We start from the raw sequence: 23,239 nt of genomic DNA on the forward strand, positions 1-23,239 counted from the left end.
ACTAGAGAAACAGCGCACTCCTTTCACCTCAATCATAACAAATACAGGATGAAAAGCTTTGGCAACAAGTTTTTCATTACAATGTTAATCATGATTTCTTTTCTAAGATTTAGAATAACTAGTAACTGGAGAGGGAGGTGTATGAACCAGCAACATTGAACAGATTGCATATGGATGAGTCTGATGGTTTCTCACACAGTTTCCCCTATTGCCTCATTGATGTTGCCAGCAGCAAGGATTAGATGTTGGGAGCTGATTGATGTGCAGGGAGTAAACCATATGATAAATTAATTAAGCAACTAGGGTTCAGGTCTGACTAACTGAATGACTATAAACCTCACTGTACAATCATAACCATTATGTTAACACCTGGATTAATATATGATACTTTGAAGATAAATCACAAAGAATTCAAGATGCTCTCCTCCCAGTAAGTAATGAGATATTTCATTGTCATACATCTTATTTTAGATGAGTTCAATTGACTGGTCTGATTCAAAGCAGAAAACATTACTCAAACAGATCAGAAGTTCATGACATACAGAAAACTGCAGATTTCCTTTTTGATATTTTTATCCATCACTGAAAGTGAGGCAAAACACAGAAACCTGGCACTGCAGCAAAAGTGAAATATCAGGTCACAATGTAGAGCTTCCGATGAGGACAAACAGAGACATTTAATCAAGGAAGCACAGACTTTGGAGGGGGCCAATACTCCAGGTCTCTAGCTTGGATGAAAGCCAAACTACTCTTTAATTTTATTTAGTTCCCTGCTGCAAGGAAATAATGAGATTATATTAAATGTAACAGGCAGTACTCTGTCTCTCCACCTCATATCTATCCAATTTAGAGCAAATGTTAATGCTAATGAGACGTATTTATATTCTGCTCTACCAAGAAATGCAATTACATTCTTCAGCCAGACAATGATACTTAACTCTAACAATTCAAAAACTAATAATCAAAGCAATCTTATTTTCAAATTGAAATTACCTTCTCACTGTTCTGAACAGTGATGGTATGCATGTTATCTTAATGCTTGTATGTGTGTACTATATGTATTAGCAAGGAAAACAAGGCTTCAAGAGGGTCTCAACCATCAATTGGGCCACTGCTACTTGACTCAATTAATTAAAGGCTAACAGTTAAGGCACAGTGCAATTTGTGACTTACTAACAACTGGTTCTAAGCAAAGGAAATGTTGATTATTTGACTAGGCCAGCATTTGATGTCCATCCCTAATTGTCCAGAGGACAGTTATGAGTCAACTACACTACTGATGGTCTGGCGTCAGGTAAGACTGGAAGATTTCCTTCCCTAAACAATGTTAATGAACCAAATGTGCTTTTATAACAATGCTTACATGGTTGTCATTAGGATAATTTTTAAATTCTAGATCTTTATTGAAGTCAGATTTCACTATTTATCATGAAGTGAAGATGAACCTGATGTTCTGGATTATTAACCCTGTGACATTACCAATACACCACTACCCTGCTCCAGTCCCGTACCTGAAATACAGTATGGTGGCTAATGCAAAGAGGAAGTGGTCAACAGCATTAGAGAAGACATAATGGGACAAAAAGATATAGAGAATGGTATAAACAGGTCTAGCGATTGCCCAGTTTATAAATGAGGCCATGACAAAAATGATTGATTTTGTACATTAAAACCTGGTGGAATAATCATACCTTATTTTCAGGAGTTTGAAATTCAAGTCTGCATTCACAAAATGAAGCAGTCTATGTTTCCCAAAGAAGGAAAATTCGTAAATGTCAACAAGTTTAACATTGGGCAGCCTAGTTGTCTTCAAGTGATCAAAAAAATGCCCTTACATAGAATGCCTGCCCTGTACAAGAGGAGGAGATAAATACTGCAAAATATACTGTAATATACTGCAAAGGTTTGCATGTCTAATCCTTCCTTTTGCATTCCATTTCATCTCCTCACACTGTGTCCAGTATTGTTTCATTAATGGAGCATAAATCCACAGTAAACCAGTGTTCAAGATACATGCAGGCCATAGGTGAACTTGCTCTCCAAGATTTGTGGAATTTCAACTATTGAGGTGACCAATCAGGGAAAAGTTGTCTTAGGTGTAGGAGGAACCAAATTGGTAAAGAGATGTTTCCACAATGACAGGCTGGTTCTCACTAGTGAACCTATCAACAGCAACCTCAGGAGAGAATTAACTGTCACTAGAGGATCTTTGAGCACTTGAGATAGTTGGCCATGCCAGTGAAAAGGTTGCTGACCCAGGAAAGACCTTCTTCCGAGAATGGAGGGGTGTGCTTTTCCCAGGGTAGGGCCTAGTGCCAGGGCAGAAGGACATCCATAGGACTTGGGGAGGAGGTACCAGCAGGAGGATTAGGGAGAGGAAAAAGTCTGCAAGGATGGGAGAAGGATACCACAGGGAGCAGGGGTGGGGAGAAAGCTGCAGTGGTGCGGAAGGGAGAGACTGAAGCTTTGAAGAGGGAGGCTCTGAAAGACAGTAACTTTAACACTGATGATGAAGGAAGACTCCACTAACTGAGAGTCAGTAACATTTGAAATTTCTTGCAAAGGAGTCTGGAATATCAATCTTTAAGGTTGAATAAGTTCAGGAGCTACTAAAACATAAATAAATAGCAAATGCATCAATTGTTAAATTTAAATTGAGGTTTAGATCGGAGATGTAGTATTAAAAATAATAGCTGTCTGCTTAAAATCTTCCAGGTTTGTGCATACTTGATAGAAGCACATTCACGTGATCTTATCGGTCTATGGAAGATGTGATTAGAGCTGGAAAGGCTAATGTTCCATTTGCCTACTGCATTGCCTGCTGAACTTGTATGCTTGCTTTTAGAGTCTTTGCATAAGAATCTGAAATTCCTTGTTTCGTTACTGCTCTCTGCAGTCTTTGTTGTTTTAAATAGTATTCAGCTCCTCTATTTTTCTTGCCAAAATGCATTACCTTTTTATACTCCATCCCTGAAAACTAAGACTGTCATCAAAATCAAAGAAGTAGCTTATATGAAAGTCTCAAGACAGCCCTTGAAAAGATTTCATCCCTGATTGCTAAACATAAACTATATTAGATTAAACACACTGTATTCCTCAGTAGATTGTCATTAAATCTGGATGTTAGTTGTGGCTCAGTTATTTGCATTTCTGCCTCTGACTCAGAAAGTTATAAATTCAAACCCTCTCCAGGACTTGGCCACAAATTGGCTCTCCAGTGAAGTGCTGATGGAATGCTGTACTGTTGGAGCTGGTGTCTCTTGAATAAGGTGTTAAACTGAAGCTCTGACTGCTCTCTTAAGTTGATATAAAAGATTACCAAAACAGATCGTATAGTCAATAGCACATTGCTAATCATGAGAGCTTGTCGTGTGTAAATTAACTGCCACATATCCCATAGTTGCTTTAAATATAGCTTCATGGCTGTAAATAGATTTTGCATTGCTGAATCTGTATGAAGAGCTATATGAATGCAAGTCTTCTTTCTGTGGAATAGGATATTGGACTTCATGTTTACCCATGTTAAACTTTATTTGCCAATTAGTTCATTCAGCAAGTTTACAAATTTCCCCCGTAACTTGTTTCAATCCTCCTCATTATTGACCAATCCTCCTAACGTCTATCACATAAGCACTTATGGATTCTGCCTGATATAATCCTGCCTTAACAACATCAAAAACAATCTGGACAGCGAAGGATTTGGAAGATTTGGAAAAAAGACAGTAATGTCATTTTAAAGGTAACCTGTAAGTTAAAAACAAAAGGCTAAAAATCTGCATGGCTACAAATTCTCAAATGTGGTAAACTGTTCCAGTGTGGAGGAAACAAGGCTCAGGATAAGGATGTGAAGATGCTACTACTTTAACAAGGTTAGGTTGTCTGTGTTTTGTTTTCAAAGTGGTCATAAATGCATCAATTCCAATGCGTCTGATTTGGATAGGTTTTGAGCCAATCTGATTATAGCTAACAGGTATTGCTTCAGAAAAAAGGCTTTTGAGTTTAAAATAAAACACTTGTACAATGATAGGGGAATGGTCAGTTCTCCCAGCTCAGATTTTTCTCTGGTTTGTTTTGGTTTTAGTAGTCTGGCTGTTTTGCAGCTGCTGGTCAGTTTTTAAGGCTGCTAGTCAAAGAAACCATTCCATACTGATCCCTTCTCTGTAGGAACCTGTGTTTGATTTTACCTTTTTTGCCAAGGGGATATTTATCGGGATGTTGCAAGTATTTGGAATAACATCATTAAGTTTAGTTAGAGTCAATTGGGTTTTAAATAGTTAAGTTTTTCTATATTCTGTTCTCTTTTGTTTGTGTTTCATTTGGTAATCTTGCAAATTCTGTTTTGTTTGAAATGAAGTGGTTGGGCCAGCTGCATCCCTCCTGGAATATCCAGTCTACACCTGCTTAAAACAACGAGAAAAGTTAGAGTCTGGGCTGACTTCTTGAAATGTTTTGAAGGGGTCTGGCCTGGTCCATAACAAGGTCAAGTGCTGAAAAGTTGGACCAAGCAACTTGAGTTGATTTAAAGAGGTAGAGCAGGAGGACCTGGTGCTAATGCTTCCCTAAATGGATGACTGTAAAATGGGTCTAATTTTTGCCCTTCCAAGCAGATTGTCCAATTTCTGATCTAACCAACGACATCTCAGTAATTAGCTGAATTTTCAAATCACTGATGGAGATTGCCAAAATTAGATGTATTGTCATCCCGATAGACAATCAGAGGTTGGACATGCCATTTCCTAGAATTTGGGCACTAAGTGGTTAAATCCTTTTTCTAGGACAGTGCCAATTATTGGCTGTTAGTTTTGATTTTTCTCCGATGAACGACTATCAATTACTAGATGCAATGCAATAACAGCCCACTTTTGGAGACAGGATTTATTCCAGTCACAGCCTAGTACATTATCTTGGATTGACTGTTCCAGATTCTGAATGTAAGATTTTTTGTTTCACTCAGATGGGCATTAGATTGATATCTGTTATGGTTTTATCCATAACTATCACCTCTGGCTTGTTTGTATCAGCTAGAAAAGCAGTCTCTAACTAAATCACAAACAAGCAATACAACAACCTGTTTGAATAGTGACCTAGCAATTTATTAAAACCCAGTGAAACAATCAAAGTAACAGGTCACACTTAAAATGAAGGTCAACCTGGCCTCATGTTCTGTAACAAATGTGAATGAAAAACATCTAACAGTCATCATGAGACAAATCCATCTTTCACCAATGTCCCTCAGGGAAGGAAATCTTCTATCTTTCCATGAGCTGGCCTACATGTAACCCCAGTGCAACACAATATGGTTGACTCCAGACTCCCCATTGAAATGATGTAGTGACTTAGTTGTATCTAACCACTATGAATAAGTATAATAAGAACAAAATCTGAGGGACAACAGTGGTAATGAATTAAGCACCGAAAACAAAACAATGCAGGCAGTCCCAAGAACGTTCATTAGTTTGAACCAAGGAATGGAAGGATTAACTCATGAGGATGGTTGGAGTTTAGATGAATCAGAGACAACTTTATTGAAACATAGAACATTATTAAGGGTTGAACAAGTTAGGTACTGAGATGTTGTTCCCCTTGTGGGTGTGTTGAGAACTATTGGGTAAAGTCTCAGCCTAAGGAGCTACCCAATTAAAACAGAGGAGGAATTTATTCTCTCAGCGGTTAGTGAATCTGTGGAATTTGTTACTGTAGACGGTGCTGAAGATTGGATCATTTTGTATATCTGCAGCCTAGATGGACAGACTTTTAATCATTAAGGGAATCAAGGGTTGTGGAGTAACTGCAGGAAAATGGAGTTGACGATCAGCAGGTCTGCCAAGATCTGCTTGATTGGGGCAGCATTCTCAATTAGAAGAATTTCTTCCTATGTTAAGTGACCTCTTGGTCATACATCTGCCCTCACTGTCATTTGGGACCTTGAAGTAAAATTAGGAGATTTGTCCAAAAGACAAATTGATTTTTATGGCAAAGGTCATTCAAGGTCATTCCTGGTGCCATCCACAATTCACAATCTTTATTACATTTCACACTTTGCCATGGTGGGATCTGAACTCATAACATTTGTCTTTACTAGTCATTAACATAATTACCAGGTTATCATTCCTAATTCATGCGCTGCAGAGGAAGAGCAAATTGGAAATCCCAGGAATTGATGTTTTGCATAAATGTGAAATTTCTTTGAAACACACAATGACAGTGCCTCATTACCCACACTCTCACAAAACATCTGGCAAATGTTTAAATTGTTTTAAACAAATGGTGATTTTTGATAAATTATAATACTGATTACATTATGGGCTTGTTTGGAAGGAGCTCTAACAACATTACCATTTTACTTTTCTCAAATGTTCATAATTAACTTATTGCCACCATGGTAAACCATTTTCAATATGCATAGATTAAGAAATCAAGAATTAGAATGCAAAGAACACAACATGTGCTAAAGCACTATGTTAGGCATAGAACATGAGCAAAGTGCCTGGCAAATGGTTGCTGTTTATTTTATCAATGATCAACACTTAGAAGCTAAACATCTTGTTTAATGATCCTTGGAGGAAAAAGGAAAGTAACTTTAAAAGACAACAAAATGAAAATAAGCCTAACCTTTACCTGATTACATTGTTTATCACAGCAGAGATAGTGGGGTTTAGAACATAGAACATAGAACATAGAAGGATACAGCGCAGTACAGGCCCTTCGGCCCTCGATGTTGCGCCGACCGAGTCCTACCTAACCTATACTTGCCCAATAACTTCCAAATGCCTATCCAATGCCCGCTTAAATGAACATCAAGAAGGAGAGTTCACCACTGATACGGGCAGGGCATTCCATGAACTCACAACCCGCTGTGTGAAGAATCTACCCCTAACATCTGTCCTATACCAACCACCCCTTAATTTAAAGCTATGTCCCCTAGTAACACCTGACTCCATTAGCGGTAAAAGGTTCTTAGTATCTACCCTATCTAAACCCCTAATCATCTTATACACTTCTATCAGATCTCCCCTAAACCTTCTCTTCTCCAATGAGAACAGCCCCAAGTGCCTCAGCCTTTCCTCATACGATCTTCCTACCATTCCAGGCAACATCCTGGTAAACCTCCTCTGCACTCGTTCTAAAGCTTCCACATCCTTCCTATAGTATGGCGACCAAAACTGCACACAATACTCCAGATGAGGCCTCACCAGAGTCTTATACAACTGCAACATGACCTCAGGACTCCGGAACTCAATTCCTCTGCCAATAAAGCCCAGTACACCATATGCCTTCCTCACAGCACTATTTACCTGGGTGGCAACTTTCAGAGATCTGTGTACATAGACACCAAGATCCCTCTGCTCATCCACACTACCAAGTAGCCTACCATTAGCCCAGTAATCCATCATCTTGTTATTCCTACCAAAGTGAACGACTTCGCACTTAGCTACATTGAATTCCATTTGCCACATTTCCGCCCAGCTCTGCAACTTATCTATATCCCGCTGTAACCTACCACTTCCTTCCTCACTATCCACAACTCCACCGACTTTCGTGTCATCCGCAAACTTGCTTACCCAGCTTTCAAGTCCTTCCTCTAGATCATTTATAAAGATAACAAAAAGCAATGGTCCCAAAACAGATCCTTGTGGTACACCGCTAGTAACTGCGCTCCAAGATGAACATAATCCATCAACTACTACCCTCTGTCTCCTTCCAGCCAGCCAATTCCTAATCCAAACCTCTAATGTATCCTCAATGCCATACCTCCGAAGTTTTAGCATTAGCCTACCATGGGGAACCTTATCGAACGCCTTACTAAAATCCATATACACAACATCTACTGCTTTACCCTCATCCACTTCCTTAGTCACCTTCTCAAAGAACTCAATAAGGTTTGTGAGGCACGACCTGCCCTTCACAAAACCATGCTGGCTATCCCTGATCACGTTATTCCTACCCAGATGTTCATAAATCTTATCCCTTACCATTCTCTCTAAGACTTTGCCCACCACTGAAGTCAGACTCACTGGCCTATAGTTACTAGGGCTATCCCTACTCCCTTTCTTGAACAATGGGACCACATTCGCTATCCTCCAGTCCTCTGGTACTATTCCCGTTGACAATGACGACATAAAAATCCAGGCCAATGGCTCTGCTATCTCCTCCCTAGCTTCCCATAGGATCCTGGGGTAAATGCCATCAGGCCCAGGAGACTTATCTATATTCATCCTTTCCAATATTCCCAAAACCTCTTCCCTGCATATTTCCAGGGCATCCATTCTAATTATTTGTGATTCCATATTCACATCAGCAACAGTGTCCTGTTCCTGAGTGAATACTGATGAAAAGTACTGATTTAATGTCTCTCCAATCTCCTCCGCCTCCACACACAACTTCCCACTACTATCCTTGACTGGACCGATACCTACCCTAGTCATCCTTTTATTCTTGACATACCTATAGAAAGCCTTTGGGTTTTCCCTAATCCTACCAGCTAAAGACTTTTCATGTCCCCTTCTCGCTTTTCTTAGCTCCCTCTTTAGCTCCTTCCTGGCTACCTTATAACTCTCAATCGCCCCTACTGAACCTTCACGCCTCATCTTTACATATGCCGCCTTCTTCCCTTTCACAAGGGACTCCAATTCCTTACTAAACCACGGCTGCCTCACAAGGCCCTTTACACCATGCCTGACTGGTACATACCTATCGAGGACACGCAGTAGCTGCTCCTTGAACAATCCCCACATCTCATTAGTGTTCTTCTCTTGAAGCCTGTTTTTCCAATCCACACAACCTAAGTCATGCTTAGTTTACTATGTTAATGTCTTCTGAATATGGAGTAATTGGTGTCAACGTTGAATATACTCTGAGTAGCTGTTTGGACCTCTGTTAACTGATAACTTCGGTTAGTTCATTCATAACAAAATTCTTCACTATTTTCCCAATGACCAATATTAAGCTAACTGGCCTAAATTACCTGCATTTTTAAAAGATTCTCTCTCCCTTTCAGAAAATAACTGATATGAAATCTGATAAATATAGTGCATGTTCACAGTGCTGAAAACCACGTTGAAAATATGTTTCCAGTTGCAATAACTTTGTGTGAAAAAGAAATTATGGAAGACATTTCAACATTGTCATAATGAGAGAAATGGCATATTAGCAACAAGAGAGCTCATCAGTGTATCTTCTATTCCTAGAATGGGCTTAAAATTATTCCAATGAGTTATGACCTTTGATATCCTCAACTCTGTCACTGTTGTCTGAACACGATAGTTTACAGATTCATTACTGATTCCATGTGGTTGGATAATTGGACCCTATTGCACATTACGCTGCAAACACATCTGGAATAACTTTAATATTGCATGACAATGTAAAACAAACAAAGAATAGTCAGTGTTTCATTTAACATCAATTTGCATAATTTCATTACATATTACCACGAGATAAATGACACTTGCAGCTCATTGCCAATTGCATTGTCTTCTTCACTTTGTTTAATGGTGGCGTGAAGCTACAAGTATGAACAGGATACTAGAGTCTGAAGTCCAAGACTTCAATGGACTGGGAAGGTACACCGTTTTCACTGGTGGCACTTGAAAAATAAAGTGTTTGAAGAAGACAAATGCAGAGATAATTGCAGGTTAAACCTCTGGGGCTTTGCCCTCCTATCCCTCCCCGCAAAGGCCACACTCACACTGGACTGTTAAGTAGGACGAGGCTGAAGGAGAACGCCCAAGGCTGTTACTAGGTACACAGGTGTATTTTCCAGCATCCTCAGGCTTGACTCGGAAGATGATCAAAGTTCCATCAATTAAAATTCGTACCCTCAGCTTCAGATCGCTGTTAGAAACAAAAACAGGAACAGAAACTTTTTTAGTTAACTTTAAAATGTTCCAAGGTTTATTCTTTATGTATTATTTAGATACTGATAGTCTTCTAGAAATCTATCATTGATTGACACAAACAATGTTCATAGAAACATGTGTAAATCCAAATGAACCTGCTCCTTTAGGACATGGAAGATCTTATGGAAGTGTTGGAACTAAAAATAGATACCTACAAAGAAGGGAGCTGGTCTGTAATCTATTGGAGAGTTTTGAAAGGTATTTCAAGTATTATGAGTGTGGGGCAGACTTGAATAATCTGTCATTTAACTGCCCATTATTTTCATACATCTGTATGTTTGCAAAAAAACAAGAATGGCAATATGCATTTCAAGTTCCAAATTAGATTGTAAACAAAACACACTCCATGGTATCAGTGATAACTAATCATGCTAAAAGGTCTTTTTGCAGTTATCAAAAGTAAGAAAGTTCATGCTGACGAAGTAGTATTTCCCCACTGTAAAACCAAAATAAAAAAAAACACTGGAGAAACTCATCGGATCGGGCAACATCTATGAAGAGAGGAGGAGAGTTAACATTGAGTTTGAAAAGATTTCTTCAGTTGGGGCTGGAAAATGGTGTATTTTTACTGATGTGAGAGAAGGAGCAGGTGGACCAGTCAAAGGGAGTGCTAATGGAAAAGGAGGGATTGAGATGTAGAAAAGGTGTAAATGTTAAATGTGTCAGCATTTTCTGTTTTTATTTCAGATTTCCAGCATCTACAGTATTTTGCCTTCATCTGTAGCATTTTACATGTTCAGAACAGTCTGTCAGTATTAAATGTACCAAGATCAAGTTTACAGAATGGGTCGATACATTGTAAAAGTCTGTAACATATTGCCTTTGCCACAACTGTAAAAAAAACCACACCATGTCTCTAATAGTGTAACATATCCATTTCATGTATAGTACCAACTATCTATTCAGACAACCCTCTGAAAGAAATTGCAAATTCAGCATAAATTTGCATTACACTGCAGGTAGGTTTAAACTACAGGTTTGTAGTCACTAGAGTTTGTTTCAATTTGCACAAGACCATTTTGACAGTTATTAAAGATAAAGTTGTCACAATGAAATGATAAACATGGTCTGCTTCAGATTTCATTGACACCAGAGCAGTCAAAGCAGGATGGGTAATCTTCAGAAACTGTACTGATGAACTGGAGACTTTCCTGAGACCATGCTGGTGAATTAGAAACAAGTATGATACATTGAAAATGTTACTGAGAGATTAGAAACCAGGCCCAATGAATCAAAACCCTTTTACTTAATTACTTAAAGGGGAATCCAGATGGTTCACATAAAAGTAGGTTTATAATTGTTCTTAGAGATAAAATTAATATTGTGGATTGATGAACTATTACAGATCCTGCCTGGCTTGCATACTACCTGAATCAATAGCAATAAAAATATGGAGTATGTACAGTAAGCATCTGGTACACAGTATGCAGAATGTTGAACATCTTACTTCAAAACAGCTAATACTACATTTAAAAAACTAAAAATGAATTCAGAGACACGTGTGAAACAAAATAAGACCCAATCAAACAAAACTGTATTCAATTAAAATCCAAATCACAATCTAGTCCTCCATAATCCATGACTGTCCTCAAAACAACTGTTCTGTTGAAAGGTAATGACTGAAATCTTAGTCACACTGAGGTGGAGAGTCCTCCCACCTTGACTGTGAGTCAGCCAGATTGATGGTGTTGCAATACGGGTCACTATAGCAGTCAATGGTACGTGAGCATTTGTGCACCTTAATTTTAATCAAATGTGCATGAAACATACAGCTGAAGGAAAATTAGAAATACAATCCATTTTAAACATGATCAATCAATAATATGTTGCTGACCACCAGGAAATTGCATGCAGATGTTTTTGAAATGGGGATTTCATGTTAATTAATAGAACTTGTTTGAGCATTTGATCTCAGACAAAATGAAACTCTAATTTACAAAGCAGTGTGTAAGAGACTACATATATTCCCTTTTTTGGACCGTAAACTGAAAGAAAATACCAGGAGAGTATTGCAACTGGAAATTCAAGTGCCACACAACTGTAGCTAGTTGTATGTTAATGTAATATTGCTCATTTTGCTGAGAAAAGATAATGTAATAGGTGACACACTAACAAAAATGTGGTTGTACTGGAATGGTTAAGATTTGGGTGGGGAAATCATAAGAAATTGTATCAATTTTGCATGAAGAATGAGTGATGGTGGCTAAATGTAATTTTATTTTGTTCTGCTGTTTTTTACCTGGTGATGAAATGCATCTAAAACTGGTGTTTCATCTCATTAAAAGTGAAGGCACGAAAGAGACCAGACATGTTTTCTTTTTGAGAAAAGAAACTGGAACAGAAGTTAGGTTGCCATGTAACCAAGCTATCGGGAGAATCTGGCAACTAGGCATTCAAGTACAATCAACTGGGTGGCACAGTGGTTAGCACTGCTGCCTCACAGCGCTAGAGACCTGGGTTCAATTCCCACCTCGGGCAATTGCCTGTAAAGAGTTTGCACATTCTGAAAATGTGTTGCTGGTTAAAGCACAGCAGGTTAGGCAGCATCCAAGGAATAGGAAATTCGATGTTTCGGGCATAAGCCCTTCATCAGGACGTCGAATTTCCTATTCCTTGGATGCTGCCTAACCTGCTGTGCTTTAACCAGCAACACATTTTCAGCTGTGATCTCCAGCATCTGCAGACCTAATTTTTTACCCCCAGTTTGCACATTCTCCCCAGGTTTCCTCCCACAGTCCAAAGATGTGCAGGTTAGGTGAATTGGCCATGCTAAATTGCCCATAGTTTGAGTTGATGGGGTAAATGGATGGGTTGGTGTGGATGTTTTGGGCCAAAGGGCCTGTTTCCACTCTGTAAGTAATCTAAAAAAAATATTTTCAACTATGCCAGACAATGATGGTTTTGAAGCAGGGAGAGAACAAATTTGATACTGAGCTGCAACCATGTCTTTTGAGTTGTGGAATTCTACGTGAGATTAATCCTCAAACTGGTTCAGCTGCTAAGTGTTAAAAGTTGCAAATGCCAGGGCAGGCGAGAGAGAAATGTCATTGTCTGCTACACCTGAGTGTCAGCTTTTAGCTTCCTTTAGTGTACTGCCTGTCAACTGCAATATATAGCTCCAGATATTACTCTATTGTCCCATCTAAGGATGCTACATGTTTACACCATACAACCATAAAATACAGGGGCAGAATTAGGCCATTCAGTCCATCAAGTCTGCTTTGCCATTCAATCGTGATTGACATGTTTCTTAACTCCATTCTCCTGCCTTTTCCCCATAAACTTTGACCTCCTTATTGATTAAAACTCTGAGTATCTCTGTCTTCAATGCACTCAATGGCTTGGTCTCCACAGCCTTCTATAAGACCACAAGACATAGGAGCAGAAATTAGGCCATTCAATCATGGCTGATAAGTTTATTAAACCCATTCTCCCAGTTTTCCCCTGTAACCCTTGACCCCTTTGATACTCAAGAACCTATCTATCTTAGTCTTAGATGTACTTAATGACCTGGCCTCCACAGACATCAGTGGCAATGAATTCCATAGATTCACCACTCTTTGGCTGAAATGTTTCTCCTTATCTCAGTTCTAAAAGATCTTCCTTTTTCTCCAAGGTTGTACCCTTAGATTCTAGTCTCTCCTACTAATGGAAACATCTTTCCAACATCTTCTCTGTCCAGGCCATTCAATATTCTGTATGTTTCAATTAGATCCCCGTCATCCTTCTAAACTCCATCGAGTATAAACACAGAGTCCTCAAATGTTCCTCATATGTTAAGCAGTTCATTCTGAGGACCATTCTTGTGAACCTTATCTGATTACGCTTCAGGGCCAGTACATTCTTCCTGAGATATGGGGCCCAAAATGTGCACAATACTCCAAATGTGGTCTGACCAGAGCCTTATAGAGCCTCAGAAGTACATCTCTGCTTTTATATTTAAGTCCTCTCAAAATAAATGCCACCATTGCATTTGCCTTCCTAACTACTGACTCAACCTGCAAGTTTACCTTGAGAGAATCCTGGACTAGAACTACAAGTCTCTTTGCACTTCAGATTTCTGAATTTTCTCCCCATTTATAAAATAGTCCATGTCTTTATTCTCCCTATCAAAGTGCATGACCTCATACTTTCCCATATTATTCTACATCTGCCACTTCTTTGCCCAATTTCCTAACCTGACCAAATCTTCTGCAGCCTCCCTGCCTCCCTCTACCTATCTTTGTATCATCTGCAAGCCTAGCCAGGATGCCCTCAGTTCCTTCACTTAAATCATTAATATCTAAAGTGGAAAATTGTGGCCCTAACAGTGAGCCTTGTGGAACACCACTGGCTGCCATCCTGCTTTCTGCCAGACAGCAAATTTTCTATCGATACTAGCATCTTGCCTCTAACACTATAGGCCCTGATCTTACTCAGTAGCCTCCTGTTTGGCACCTTGTCAAAGGCCTTTTTGAAGTCCAGGTCAATAACATCCATTGGCTCTCTTTGGTCTAACCTACTTGCTAATTCCTCAAAGAATTCTACAGGATTTGTCAGGCTTGACCTCCCCTTGACGAAACCATTCTGACTGTGCCCTATATTACCATTCTCTTCCAGGTATTCAGAAATCTGATCCTTCACAATAGATTCCAGGGTTTTACCCAAGACTGAGGTTAGGCTAATTGGTTTATAATTTTCCCTCTTTTGCCTTACTTCCTTTTTAAAAAGGGGTGTCACATTAGTGATTTTCCAGTCCTTTGGGACCCCCCCCCGATTCTAACGATTCCTGAAAGATCACCACTAATATCTCCATTATCTCCTCAGCTATCTCCTTTAGAACTCTGGGTATATTCCATCCGGTCCAGGTGATTTATCCACCTTCATGCCATTCAGTTTTTCTAGCACCTCTCCTTGGTGATGGCCACATACTCAGCTCTGCTCCCTCACTCTCTTGAAGTTTTGGAATATTACTCGTGTCTTCCACTGTCATGATTGACACAAAGTAATTGTTCAGTTCCTTAACCATTTCCTTGTTCCCCACTGCTACCTTTCCAGTGTCATTTTCCAGGGGCAATGAGTTCCACAGATTTACCATCCTCTGACTGAAGAAATTCCTTCTTCACTCTGAGGCTGTGCCCTTGCATCTTAGTCTCTCCTACTAATGGAAGCATCTCCATATCTAGGCCTTTCAGCATTCTGTAAGCTTCAATAATATCCCTCCTCCTCATCCTTCTAACCTGTATCAACTACAGGTCCAGAGTCCAGAAGCACTTTCCATATGACTAGCCTTTCATCCCCAAGATCATCTAATACCAGCACATCCTTCCTCATATGGGCCTCAGCAATACATCAATGCTCTTGTATTCTGAAAGACTCGAAATTAATACTAAAATTATATTTACCTTCATATCTGCAACTGAACCTGCACATTAACCTTAAGAGAATCTTCAACTAGTACTCCTAAGTCCCTTAGTACTTCAGATTTCTGAAGCCTTTCCTCATTGATCTGCATGCAAAACAACAATAAATCAATCAATCAAAACATCTATTCTTCCTACCAAAGAGTATAACCTCACATTTTCCCAGATTCTATTCTATCTGCCACTTCTTTGTCTACTCTTTTAGCCTGTCCAAGTCCTTCTGCTGTCTCACCCTTTTCTCATCACTACTTGTCGCTTGACTTATCTTTCGATCATTTGCAAACTTAGCCAAAATACCCTCAGTTCCTTCATTCAGTTTGTTGATGAAAATGTATATACCTATCATTTCAACACTGATCCCTGTGAAAATTGACCACACTCTCACTCCCATCCTGAAAAAGACTTTTTTAGCCTCACTCTCTATCTTCTGTGAGTCAGCGAACGCTCTATTCAGACCAGTACCTTGCTCCTATCATCATTCTTCTTGTCTTATTTTGGAGTCTCCTGCGCAGCGCCTGTAATGGACAGGACAGAGTCAAAAAGTGGTTATTAATTGGCCATAAGAGCAACAATATCAGGCCACTGGCACCTCTATTGCCCCCTCATAAAGCTTCACACCATTTAGGGGCAGGTTGATAGGCAATGGGAAAGTCACTTTTTTCATTTTACACACATTCCTGTCCTCAAACTTGCCAGTGAGGTGTGTCAAATGCAACTCAGGAAAGTATTTCCTCATCTTGATTCCTGGAAATTGCAACTGAATACATAAAACTATAACATCATGTATTAAATTGTCATTATCTCATTAACACACAGTGTCAAGGTGACCCCACAGAAATTTCTGGAAAACCTCAGCAAGTCTGGTAGCACCAGTGGAGAGAAAACAGAGTGAGCATTTTGGGTCCAGTGACCCTTCTTTCCATAGATGCTGAAAAATTCCAGAAATATCTGTTCATGTTTGCAATTTCTAGTATCTGCAGTTCTTTGCTTTTTTTTGTCTAGTGGAGTCAAGCTGAACCTGAGTCAGTTTATACTCAATGTCCAAAAAAGTTGCCAAAGAAGGAGAAACCTATCAGGAGGAAGTGCCATGGGTAGTATCTTGTGTCAAGTCTCTTCAAATGACAGGCAGTTGTATTGTTGAAACTTGTCCGAGCTTTAATCAATTTTAGAATCAAATTTGAATCCTGTGCTTTATTTTATTTAGTGCCTCATGAGTTGGCACATTTGCCAACAAAACCACAGGGACTAATTTAGTCATCATGTACCATCATCAATTTAATGCTTTACAAAGAGAATTGTCAAGCTCTGGCTAAATGAATGCAGACAAAATTTCAATAATTTTTATCCAAAAAAAGGAAAGATTGGTAATAAAATCACCAGAGCTATTTTCCTTGCAACACTTACAGGTCATTCTTCTATAATGCACATTTGGTTAACACGAATTTGTTGTAATGCTATTGACGAATTGGGGGATATTGTTTCTAAAGCATAATTTTAAAATGTGTATTGGCTATAATGTGATTCTTGCTCCATTAGTTTAAATGGCGTGGCCGTTGCACGGTTTTCTTATAACGCTAGATTGCACGAAACTGGAACTAATGCGTTATAGCAAAACCAACTGTATTTGAAAATGACAGCTTTGTAATATATATCATGGAAAGAAGGGTCACTGGACCCAAAATGTTCACTCTGTTTTCTCTCCACAGGTGCTACCAGACTTAGTAGTTTCTGAAAATCAACCAATTATATATTTTTAAACATTTGACATCAAAGCCATTATTCTCATTTGCAAAAGTGACAGCAGATCAACTCTACTGACACACCATTTGCCAGTAATCATGGCCAGAAGACAATAAAACAGGTAAGAAACAGGAACAGGAGACAGCCATTCTGCCTCTCAAGCTTGTTCTGCCCTTCAATAGAATCATGGCTAATTTGACATTCTTCACATTCACTGTCCTGCATTTTCCCCATAGCTCTTGGTTCCATGATTGATTAAGACTCGGTCTCAGCCTTAATTATATACAGGGACTCTGTCCCCACAGCTCTCCATGGCAAGAAGTTCCAAAGATCGGTAACCCTCTCAGAGAAGAAATCCATCTCATCGCAGTCTTAAATTGGTATGTTTTTATTGTAAGATTTTGCCCTCTGGTCCTGTGCGAAACTAGTTTTATACATTTCATTGAATTAAATACCCATTCTAGTGAAATCATACAGGCCAGGAGTGATTTCAGAACAGTTATCTGATACTAGGATTCAAAAGAATCGTAGAATCCCTGCAATGCAGGTAGATGCCACTCAGCCTACTGGGTCTGCGCTGACCCTCCAAAGATCATCCCACCCAGGTCCAGTTTATCCCCATAATCCTGCATTAATCATGGCTAATTCACTGAGCTTGCACAAGTGCTGTGAAGAAGGCATATGACGTACTGGGCTTTATTGGTAGAGGAATTGAGTTCCGGAGTTCTGAGGTCATGTTGCAGTTGTATGAGACTCTGGTGCGGCCGCATCTGGAGTATTGTGTGCAGTTTTGGTCGCCATACTATAAGAAGGATGTGGAGGCACTGGAACGGGTGCAGAGGAGGTTTACCAGGATGTCACCTGGCATGGTAGGAAGATCGTATGAGGAAAGGCTGAGGCACTTGGAGCTGTTTTCATTGGAGAAAAGAAGGTTTCGGGGTGACTTGATAGAGGTGTACAAGATGATTAGGGGTTTAGATAGGGTTGACCATGAGAACCTTTTTCCACGTATGGAGTCAGCTATTACGAGGGGGCATAGTTTAAATTAAGGGGAGGTAGGTATAGGACAGATGTTAGGGGTAGATTCTTTACTCAGCGAGTCGTGAGTTCATGGAATGCCCTGCCAGTAGCAATGGTGGACTCTCCCTCTTTATGGGCATTTAAACGGGTATTGGATAGGCATATGGAGGATAATAGGCTAGTGTAGGTTAGGTGGGCATGGGTCGGTGCAACATCAAGGGCCAAGGGGCCTGTACTGCGCTGTATTTTTCTATGTTCTATGTCTATCGCTGGATACAATGGAATAACTTAGTATGGACATTCCAACTAACCTGCACAGCTTTGGACTCTGGAACAAAACCACAGCACCTGCTGGAATCCTAAGCAGACACAGGTTGAACATACAAACACCACAAAAGACAATCACCCATGTGTGAAATAAAACCTAGGACCCTAGTAATGTTAGGTAGCAATGCTGACCACTGAGCCACCATTAATTTCTAGCATTCAGTCAACAGTTAAATCTCATCTCCTTTTATGCTTTAAACCAGCAAGGTTCCTGTAGCAGAATCTGAGATACAAGTCCCTGTAGAAGTACTATAGATTGTCATGTTAGACAGCCAGACATCCAATGATATCAGGAGAAAGACAGGACCGCAGATGCTGGAGTACCAGAGTTGAAAAATGTTGTGCTGGAAAAACACAGCAGGCCAGGCAGCATCTGAGGAGCACGAGAATTGACGTTTCAGGCATAAGCCCTTCTTCAGGAATGAGGCTGGTGTGCCAAGCAGGCTGAGGTAAAAGGTGGGGGGAGGGAATTTGGGGGTGGGGCGCTGGGAATACGATAGGTGGAAGGAGGTGAGGGTGAGGGTGATAGGCCGGAGAGGGGGTGGGGGCGGAGAGGTCGGGAAGAAGATTGCAGGTCAAGAGGGCGGTGCTGAATCCGGGGGTTGGGACTGAGATAAGGTTGGGGGAGAAGAAATGAGGAATCTGGAGAAATCCACATTCATCCCGTGTGGTTGGAGGGTTCCTAGGCGGAAGATGAGGCGCTCTTCCTCCGACTCAACACAGACATTTACTACAAACCGACCGACTCCCACAGCTATCTAGATTACACCTTCTCCCACCCTGCCCCCTGTAAAAATGTCATCCCATATTCCCAATTCCTTCGCCTCCACTACATCTGCTCCTAGGAGGACCAATTCCACTACCGGACAACCTAAATGGCCTCCTTCTTCAATGACCACAATTTCCCCTCCAACATGGTCGACGATGCTCTCCACCGCATCTCCTCCACTTTCCGCACCTCCGCCCTTGAACCCCGCCCCTCCAATCGCCACCAGGACAGAACCCCACTGGTCGTCACCTTCCACTCCATCAACCTCCGGATACATCGTATCATTCTCCATCATTTCCGCCACCTCCAAACAGACCCTACCACCAGGGATATAGTCCCCTCCCCACCACTATCAGCGTTCCGGAGGGACCACTCCCTCTGCGACTCCCTCGTCAGGTCCACAACCCCACCAGCCCAACCTCCACCCCCGCCACCTTCCCCTGCAAACGCAAGAAGTGCAAACCTTGTGCCCACACCTCCCCCCTCACCTCCCCAATGGATCCTTCCATATCCTTCGCAAATTTACCTGCACCTCCAGACACATCATTTATTGTATCTGCTGCACTCGATGTGGTCTCCTCTACACTGGGGAGACAGGCCGCCAACTTGTGGAACGTTTCAGGGAACACTTGTGGAACACCCGGACCAACCAACCTAACCGCCTCGTGGCTGAACACTTTAACCCACCCCTCCCACTCCGTCAATGACATGCAGGTCCTTGGCCTCCTCCATCACCAGACCCTGACTACACGACGCCTGGAGGAAGAGCGCCTCATCTTCCGCCTAGGAACCCTCCAACCACACTGTATGAATGGAGATTTCTCCAGATTCCTCATTGCCCCTCCCCCCCGATCTCAGTCCCAACCCCCGGATTCAGCAACACTCTCTTGACCTGCAATCTTTTTCCCGACCTCTCCACCCCATCCCCTCTCTGGCCCATCACCCTCACTCTCATCTCCTTCCACCTATCATATTCCCAGCGCCCCTCCCCCAAACTCCCCCCTACCTTTTATCTCAGCCCACTTGGCACACCAGCCTCATTCCTGAAGAAGGGCTTATGCCCGAAACGTCGATTCTCGTGCTCCTCGCATGCTGCCTGGCCTGCTGTGTTTTTCCAGCACAACATTTTTCAAATCTGTTGATATCAACATTATAAAGGTTTCTTGAATTTTGTTCTGATTCCTGATAGAAGCAAACTGGATTCTTGCTTGAGGCTGCTGCACATAATTTCTTGTGGAAAGTATCTGTTGACACCAGTCATCTGGTGATACATTCCAAACACACATGGTCATCATTAATTATTCGAAAAATGTGCAATGTAAAGCTGATTCCTAAAACTTTTTTTAAAACTCCTTTTTTAACAGATTTTTTTTCTCCTCACTTGTATACTTTTCATTATTTTTCTATCGCTTTTAAGGATGTGTTAGGGTTTAATCATTCTTTACTTCTATTTATTTGAGAGATTTCACCACTACTATGCATGCTCCTGGGTGTCAGTGAAAGCAGCCGTTCTGGTGCATGATAGAGCTCTCGATGTTGCTTTCCAATACCCCAAAGTTTCACTTAAAACTCCATATCAGATACTAACCAGACTGTGGCACATGAATAGGAAATCTCAACATGAAATTATTTTCATTTTCTTCTATTTTATCCAGTTGAAATTAAAACAACATTGAATAACATTGCAATCCAATAGTCACTGATACAATGCACAACACCAGCAGTGATTTACAATCACCGGCAATAAAACATTAAGAAAATAAAAACAAAACCGCTGTTAAAAAAAAGTTCAGATTGGTGGTTTCCTTCCATTGGCTACTAAGTCTAATACTGTTGAAAGAGAAATGGCTAAACACAACTTAGAATCCACATTTTAGAATTACGGTGCACATTTTTCCAACAACCTTTTTCACAGCTTGTCTTGAATTCAATATGCTGCAGCCTCTCTCCTCCCAAGAGTCAGGCATAAACAGACAGCAATTATTACTCATCTTCTTTACAAAAGTAATTGGAGGTGATGTAGCTTCAACACAAATTGCTTATTCATTCCTTAGTCTTTAACTTCACATCTTTATGCTTGGCTGTATTAACCACTTAATTACTGTGCCAGGGATGTACTCTCCCAGGTTGAATATCTCTAGGATGTCCCACTACTGTCCCATTGCAACTCTGTGCCCATTTATTCCCCTTGACTTGTATTTTTATGTGCGTTCCTGATATTCATTTTGACTATTACAGTCTTGAGATACTATAAGGACAAATTGATACTTATACATATTTGTAAAATCAATCTTTCTAAGAGTACTTCTCACACACGCTTAGGTCCTTCCCACACGATCTGAGAATGGAAGATATTAAAGGGAAGACAGGCTCCAATGATTGATTCATGCCCCTGAATTATTCATGTGCACCATCTGGAATATCTAGAATCAAACTTCTTCTTGAAAGGCTCAACTTTTCTCATTTATTTTTGAAGATGTTCAATTAGTTTTAGCGTACATGTAGTAATCTCAGTGATGCCCTACTTCAGTTGAGGATTCAATCTGTTATCATTCAGCTCATGCCAGTTTAGGTCCACATATTTTGTTACTGTTGCAGTTTGACAGGTTCTCAAAGCCATGCCTTGACGTAAAATACTTCAACTCTGCAAGCTTAATTCCTTCAGTGGCATAAATGCATTGCCTGCAATTTGTGTCATTTCAAGTTTACTCTATTCAACGAGTGAATTACTAACTTCTTTAGATTAGTTAATTTTGTTAGAATATCATCTTCCTCACATACAGTGTACTATACAGCTACATCATAGCCAGGAATTGCTCAGTGGGTAAATGAACAATGCACCTTGAATAGAGGGAATCGGCAGTCAATCAAACATGATTGATCCACATCACAGAGAGGGTACCAGCAACATTCAGACATAATCAATCCACATCACAGAGAGGCGATTGACAGTCAGCCAAACACAACTGATCTGGTGATGAGTACGAGGATAATGACTGTTTTCTTCCTGCTGAGTTCATGCAAGATAGTTCAATATAGCTAAATCATGAATGAAGATTCATTGTACTTCTTGAAGAATTGCAGTTTAACTCTTCTTAAGCAGGTAACAATTCACAAAATATTGTCAAATTAACAGTGATGTCAGTAAAACTCTGCATAAGTGTCTCAAAGGAATTTGTGATTCCTCAACCAAATCAAACCACAACAACAGCCGGACACAAAAATGTCCATGAATTGCAAACTACACTCAGTTAGATGAACTTGTATGTCTGGTGCTGGAGCTGCAGTAATAAGGTTCCATGCTTCCTACCTTATACTGTTGAAATTCTTGCGTATGACTCTGTGACTGAACTGGAGGATGGCCTGAAAGTGAAGTCACAGCTGTGGTCAGAAGGGAGGAAATGTCCACAACCATCACAAGTTTAGCCACATTTTGTTTTGTGTCAGAAAGGGTTTCTACGTAACTTTTCATGATCTCAGAATATCCTAAAGTGTTTTACTGTTGTCTAATTAGGAGAGGAAAAATCACTGTTGTAGAAACTGTGGCAACTAAGTGAATGCACAGCAAGGTCCTACAAACAATAGTGAAGCCAATTGCCAGATAGTCTGTGATGTTCATTGAAAGCTCATTTATTATCAATATATTCGATGAATTCAAATGCATTTCTTTCATTAGGACTATGGGATATTTTGTGCACACCCAAGAGTCCACATGGTCCTTCAATTTGACATTGATCTAAAATTCAGCAACTCCAACTTTAGCTCTCCAGCAATACATTTTAGTTTAATGCTCAAGTCTCAGGAATGTGATTTCACTCCACAACATTCGGATTTAGAAAGGAGAATTCCAGCACACAGCTAAAATGACAAGAACATCACTACAAATGACGGAACACCACACTCCAAGCCACTCACCATCCTGACTTGGAAATATATCAACTTTCCTTCACTGTCACTAGGTCAAAATCCTCGAATTCCTAGAATGCTTCTCAGTGCAACTCTAAAACACTCAACAAGCTCAACACCAGTGATTCAGGAAAGCAGCCATACTCATTTACGTATGGTTAAACAGTAATGGACAA

At 40.4% G+C, this 23,239-nt stretch overlaps 1 protein-coding gene across 1 annotated transcript in view; it reads right to left on the bottom strand.

Annotated features, from left to right (window-relative positions):
* Positions 1–23,239, bottom strand: part of igsf9bb (immunoglobulin superfamily, member 9Bb) — a 669,303-nt gene that overhangs the window by 117,202 nt on the left and 528,862 nt on the right. Inside the window, exon 7 of the mRNA XM_060846739.1 lies at positions 9,689–9,834. Within this exon, the coding sequence (XP_060702722.1) occupies positions 9,689–9,834 (146 nt within the window). The remainder of the gene's footprint in view (positions 1–9,688; positions 9,835–23,239) is intronic.

Source organism: Hemiscyllium ocellatum, chromosome 29 (genome assembly GCF_020745735.1).
Source record: "Hemiscyllium ocellatum isolate sHemOce1 chromosome 29, sHemOce1.pat.X.cur, whole genome shotgun sequence".
In the NCBI taxonomy this organism is placed as follows: domain Eukaryota; kingdom Metazoa; phylum Chordata; class Chondrichthyes; order Orectolobiformes; family Hemiscylliidae; genus Hemiscyllium; species Hemiscyllium ocellatum.